Below are 6,154 nucleotides of genomic sequence, written 5' to 3'. Positions count from 1 at the left end.
ACACGGCTCTCACTTTGTTGTCCACCATTTGTCCCCATGTGACGTGACCACATAGTGCATTGTTTCTCCACCATCTTGTTATCTTGTTTGTGATTACTGGTGTATTTGCATTGTGATATAAGGTGGGTGCGAGGGCTTTGTGTACGGATTTCACGCCTTATATTTATTAAATACAGGTTATTAATACGTTTTACCTGTAAAATGTGTTACCATAACCTGAGCTTGTATTTTGTGTGTAAAGATAAATGGTTATGTGACCATATTTTTGAAATGGCAGTATTTTTGGAGCATGTCCGATAGTCTTGTGGTTGTGTCATGCGACCCATGTACGGAGGATATAGTCCTTTGTTGCAGTGGCTGTGGGTTCAAATTCGACCTCTGCCCCACTGCATGTCGTCCTCCTCTCTCTCCTTCCAACATTTCCTCTGTCTCTTCAACTGTCCTATTCAATAAATGTAGAAATGGCCCCAAAAACATCGCTCTAAACATTTTTAAAGTAACCTCATTCAGGCTTATTAAATGCTCTCACCATCCTGCAGTTTGTGAAAATTCTGACCTGAATGAAGAATATGGGGGACAGTGACCGATGGCCTGTTGGATGTTAAAGCATTGGAGGAGAAGGTGAGTTTGTGAGTCAGTGTAGGTTTTGGCAGGGTCAATGTACTCCTGTGATGTACTTTATTCTCTGTGTATTTGTGAATCATGGGTAGCCAAGGACGAGTCAACAAATCTGTAAATGTTTGAAGGACAGTTGAAGGGAAACATTGACTCCTAAACTCTGAACTCAAACTCAAGAACAAACCGTTGACAAAAACAACGGTTGATAAATCAGGACACCTGATACTGTGCCATTCTTTAAAGGCTGAAAGGCACTGTGTTTGTTTTCTTCCTGGAATAGTCTGAAGCCTATAACCATCATGGATCTGTGGTTCAGCAGTGTCTTTCTGGTAGTGGGGTTGTTCCTGAGCAGCTCGGCCCAGACACCCGAAGAATGCAAACCCTTGGTCACGCCTTTGTCTATGGCCGACCCCTCTGTGGTAAGCCCTCCTCTGCTTCCTGCCTGGCTCTTTAAGTAAACATTTGCATTAAATATTTGAAGTGGTTTACAGCTTTCCTGAACTTCTTGCCCTAATTTGTTTTTGGCATTAACATTAAATTAAAGGTTGAAAGCATGACACTGTACAAAAAATATTTGGTTTCCATTATTACCCTTAATGTTGGATAGAAATTTTCTGTGTGGTAGGATTTTGGTAAATGGTGAATGGACTTGAGCTTGTATAGCACTTTTCTAGTCTTCTGACTGCTCAAAGCGCTTTTACACTGTAGATCACACCTACACATTCACAAACTGATGGTAGAGGCTGCTGTGTAAAGTGAACATCAGAAGAAACAAATCAGTTCATTCACATTCATATGCCGCCACCTAAGCAACCGGAGCAAACTGGGGTTAAGGTTCTTGCTCAAGGACACATCAGACATATTGTTGCAGGAGCTGGGGATCAAACCCTAGACCTTCCAGTTGAGGGACGACTGACCCTACCAACTGAACCACAGCTGCCCTATGCTGTGTTTTTCTACAAAGGACATGAGCCTTTGAACAACTCAGCAACTTAGTCCGAGATTGCCCCACAATCTAGTGACAAGGATAAACAATCAAGTGCAGCGATCTAAACTAAGCCTTCATAGAATGATTAAAGCATCAAGTCAAATTCAAGTCAAGATTATTACAACCGTGTTCCCTCTGATTCTGATAATTACGCCTACCTTGTTCAAATAAATCTGTTAAATTATGAAAGTAATACAAAAAATCTTTTGGTGCTGTACTTTATTCAGGACATTCTTCCATTAGGGGTTGGTACTATCATCCGTATAATACCCAAGTTTGAAGACCTATCGAAAATATCTGCTGTGTATAAAAATCTAGATTTAAGAATCAATATATATGATGTTCTGTTTGGAGGGCTTGTTATGTCTGTACATAGAAAGTCTATATTAGTATATAACTATACACAAACAAATTCAAAAAGACAATCCATCTAATCAAACCATAATCTAAAAACGATAGAACAATGCTGAAAAAACCTATAAAGGTTCGTCTTTAAGTCCGTTTTTAAATTGATAACAGATATTTGAGTCTACTTTATGCAGATATACGGACGGATGAACCTCATCATGGGTTACGTTGACAATGGCATATTTAATGACATTCTGAAAGCAACCGAGAGCTCCTGGGTCAACATGTCTATGTCCACATCAAGCCCCAATGACCTGGTCATGGCTCAGCTGTACAAGATGTGAGTATTTAAAAATGCAACATCAGCTGCCCAAATAAACCACATGATAATTAAATCGAGCTTTCATCAGAGGAAATAATCCCCCTAATAGACAATGCCTTTGCTCAAAGCTCATTTACATTTAAAGATACAGACACAGAAACAGCCTGTTCTGAGCAGGGCTGAAATAGAGGGGTTTATAGACATGATCAAATACAGGATCAGGGTGGATTTAGAACAAGACACTTCACAGATATGTTTTGGGGAGCTCTGAGACTTATTTAAACTTGTTGATGAAGAGGAGAACATGTGAACACATAGGTGTGTTCATGTTTAGGTGTAAATAGCAGCAGAGACAAACTTTCTAACATTTGAATTCTTTTTACACATGAATCTTTACGAGCATTTCACTTAATCATATAGTTTTATTAGAAATTTAACTACTTTTTAGCATATATTTTTACAATAATTGGTAAAATATACAATTTTAACTGATTTGAATTTCCATGACCCCCCCCCCCCAACACTATGGGTTAAAATAAGCTCAAATGTTAGACGTTAAATGTACATTTGTGGATCAAGATGGACTGTTGAGCACCAACTTGTTGAAGCATCATTCAGCTCTTGTGGTGCCCTTGTTATGCTGGTTTTTATTTTGTTTCAGTCATGAACAGTTTTTTTCAAACATGGTCTACAAATTTCCAATCCGATGTTTAAACTCGTCATGTCTTCTCACTCTTTTTCTCCAGGAATGGAACTTGTATACGTTCAAACCTCACATTAAATATTGAAGGCGATACTGCAAAATCCCAAAGTAAGTTACCTGATCTGATATGACGACACTGGAGCTTGTAAATGTTTGTTTTGCAAGTCAGTAAATCAGGGATTGTTGAAATATAAATACCACAGTTTCACCGCCTGTGAAACTGCTTATTGGAACCCATACTTACGTTAGTTGAGTGACAACCTCTATAGTTGCCAAAGCCTTTATAATTAAGAGAGAAGAGAAAAAAGTCATAATGGGAACAATTCTAAATTAAAGCTATACATGTTCTTGGTTTAGGTACAAAAACCTATAGAGGATGTTAAAGGTCCAATCTGTAAGATGTCTACTGAATTAAATGATAAAGGTATCTTACTCTCTGATCAGACATTAAGGAAACATGCTATGTTGAAGTGCTGGCTTCTCTGACAACAATGCAGCAGCCAGTATGTCCTCCTTCTAACTTTAGATTCTGCTCTTGAATGCTCTGTATTTGTTTAAACCAGAGAAGGTAGGCGGTTTTAAGACACCCCCCACACGGCCGTTTTGGACGCACCTTGGTTTGTCAGATATGAGAGCAGTTATCAGGTTAATAGGTGTTGCAGTGATGGAAGCGGGCAAGAGAAGTGGTTCAGATAGAAGTGATTGTACCCGACCTAAAAAGCCTCTGAATAGAATAGAATTACTTTATTGATCCCAAACTGGGAAATTGTGGAAATGTATGACTGCATTGCGGGGTGGGGGGGGGGAGACAGTTCTCTACAATGCTTTGACTTTGGACTGCAGTATCCATTTTAAACACTAGGGGTCAGAGTTATATATTGCTCCTTTATGGTGAACTTGGTAAACAATATTCCTGCTCAACACTAGAATGTTAGTTTTGTACCTTTAAGCTGCTCGCATAAATAAACTAGAATTAGACGTCTGTTTAGCTCAGTGGTTAAATTCCATGTTTCATGTACAGAGACTACAGCCCCAGATTCAAACCTCACCCTTGGCCCCCACACTCTCATTTCTGTTTCCAGCTCTATCCATTGCCCTGTCCTCTCAATAAAAGCATGAGAAGTCCAGAAATTATCTTGAAACTCAGATCATCCATCTTCATTTGATTCTATGAGCAAGCTAAACAGTGTCTGTGTCAGATGCAATACTGTTGTTTTCATTTCTTTTTTTAACTTTGTCTTTGTCCTCAGTGGGCAAGGTCAGCTTCACGTTCCAATTAATGCCAAACTGTGACGGATGTATGGTCACCACTGTCAACAGCACCTTCATGAACATTAACAACTCACTTCAGAAGATGAACTTTAGCAGCCCTACAGACAAGCCTGAGATCAACGCTCGCGCACTTTACCTGTTTGGTAGGAAGAACGGGTCAAAAGGGAATAACTAAATTTGACATCTGTAGCATTTCTTCATTTTTATTTATTTGTTTTTCTCTTATTTTGTTTGTTTCCAGCCAGGGGGATGACTCTTGAGGAATCAGACCTGGAAGTTTTCAAAAAGCAGGCGAGCTGTCTCGGTTTCACAAGAGAACCAGACTTCCACTACAACCCTGAGAATGGTGTGTCACCTTCTAAATGATATAAGAATGTAATGAAGTAGGATTTCAGACAAAACTGAATACTTTTTCTCTCTTTTTCCCTGCAGAATTCTGCAAAGAAGACGAAGGTGTTATGATCATTGCCTGAAGTAGTTACAAAAGTTCCATGACTAATATGTTCGACTGAATTTGTGGAAGTAAAGAAACTAAATCTGTCTCATAAATGTGTGGACCTTGTTTTCAAAATGAAGAAATAGTCACACACAGAGGATGAAGTTGGAGGGACATAAGGAAAGGTTACCGTAGGCGATAAAGGAACAGGTACACAGGGCCATTCTACCAACAACTGGATATAAGTTACCCTGGATTTTCAGCAGGCGGAGATGCAGCAGAGACACACAGCTAATTATTACAATTATTTTGTTACACCCTGTGACGACCCGGCTGGTTCCTGGTCCCTTGTGTCTTTTTCCTTTGTTTCAGGTGCCGGTGGGTGTGGTCTGTGGGATCGGGGATGGAGAACACCTGGGCCCGGGTGTTCTCAATACCATAAGAACTTGGGTGCATCTGAATTGTCCCTCCTATCTCCTTTCACTATCCACGTAACCTTAACCCCGCGAAAATGTCATGAGGTTAAGGAAAGATGTTAGGAGAATTCATAAAGGACTTAGGGAAAGGAGATCTCGTTGCTCCGACAATCCGACCACATTTCCACTAGGCCACGTCATTAAATGTGACGGGCCAGCGGAGGTTAATGACGTGGGTCTGCCGTGTTGAAACTACAGTGTTCCGAAAATGGACTACAAAAAGATCATCTAAAAAACTCTTTCTGTGCTTCTTACCGGTGAAATAATCCTGATCACCACGAGGTTGGGATTGAAATAAAAGAAATATAGACTACCAGGCTACAAGTAAGAAAAGTGAAACCATCAGCTTCCTGTCCAATCAGAAATCAACATCAACATCAATATGATTGTATTTTTCTTCCGGCACCACTCTGGGTGGTCGCCTGTTACGCAGCTCCGACCCCACTCGTTATTGTTTTTTAGTTTATTTTGTTAATATTTACTTTTTGTTGCTGTAACTTCGCGAGTAACTCCAACTCTAAACAGCAAACATGGATATTCTTCTTTTTGGAGTATTGGTGATGTTTTTCTCTCTCTGTGGACTCTTTAAAACTTCCTCAGGAGACCCATTCAGTCACGGCTCCATTGTTTACACCTGTGAACAGCTGGTTGCGCTGTGCCAGCCTCGGATACATCCAGCCGAAAGACCGGACATCCCCGCAGAACTACGGAGGAAGAGAAGGGGATGCAGAGCCGGAGTGAAGTGTCGGGAAAAGAACTCATCCACAGTGTAGTGTCTCAGCTCCAGACATCACACCCCCAGTCTCTTATTCTCATCTCAGGAGACTTTAATCACGTTTCCCTGTCTGCCTCTCTCCCTACTTTCACTCAGTATGTTGACTGCCATACCAGGGACAATAAAACTTTGGACTTACTGTATGCAAACACCAAGGATGCATACAGATCATCACCCCTCCCCCCCCTGGGCCGCTCAGACCACAACCTGGTGAGA

At 40.6% G+C, this 6,154-nt stretch overlaps 1 protein-coding gene across 1 annotated transcript; it reads left to right on the top strand.

The window, feature by feature from the left end:
* The first annotated feature begins 804 nt into the window (after positions 1 to 804).
* LOC114921734 (uncharacterized) lies at positions 805 to 4,800 on the top strand. Its single transcript, XM_029282111.2, has 6 exons — positions 805 to 1,037; positions 2,149 to 2,294; positions 3,023 to 3,087; positions 4,230 to 4,394; positions 4,493 to 4,597; positions 4,684 to 4,800. The coding sequence occupies exons 1-6, from the start codon at positions 918 to 920 to the stop codon at positions 4,722 to 4,724; spliced, it is 642 nt and encodes a 213-aa protein (XP_029137944.1). The 5' UTR covers positions 805 to 917; the 3' UTR covers positions 4,725 to 4,800.
* The last annotated feature ends 1,354 nt before the right edge of the window (positions 4,801 to 6,154 follow it).

Source organism: Labrus bergylta, chromosome 19 (assembly GCF_963930695.1).
Source record: "Labrus bergylta chromosome 19, fLabBer1.1, whole genome shotgun sequence".
NCBI classification, from domain to species: Eukaryota; Metazoa; Chordata; class Actinopteri; order Labriformes; family Labridae; genus Labrus; species Labrus bergylta.
This window is presented reverse-complemented; position numbering and strand designations above follow the sequence as displayed.

Bases quoted from the DNA above. Each gene is read 5' to 3' on its own strand.
- LOC114921734 (XM_029282111.2), top strand. From the start codon at position 918: ATGGATCTGTGGTTCAGCAGTGTCTTTCTGGTAGTGGGGTTGTTCCTG. The intron at 1,038-2,148 runs GTAAGCCCTCCT...TACTTTATGCAG, and splicing joins CTATGGCCGACCCCTCTGTG to ATATACGGACGGATGAACCT. The intron at 4,395-4,492 runs GTAGGAAGAACG...GTTTGTTTCCAG, and splicing joins TCGCGCACTTTACCTGTTTG to CCAGGGGGATGACTCTTGAG.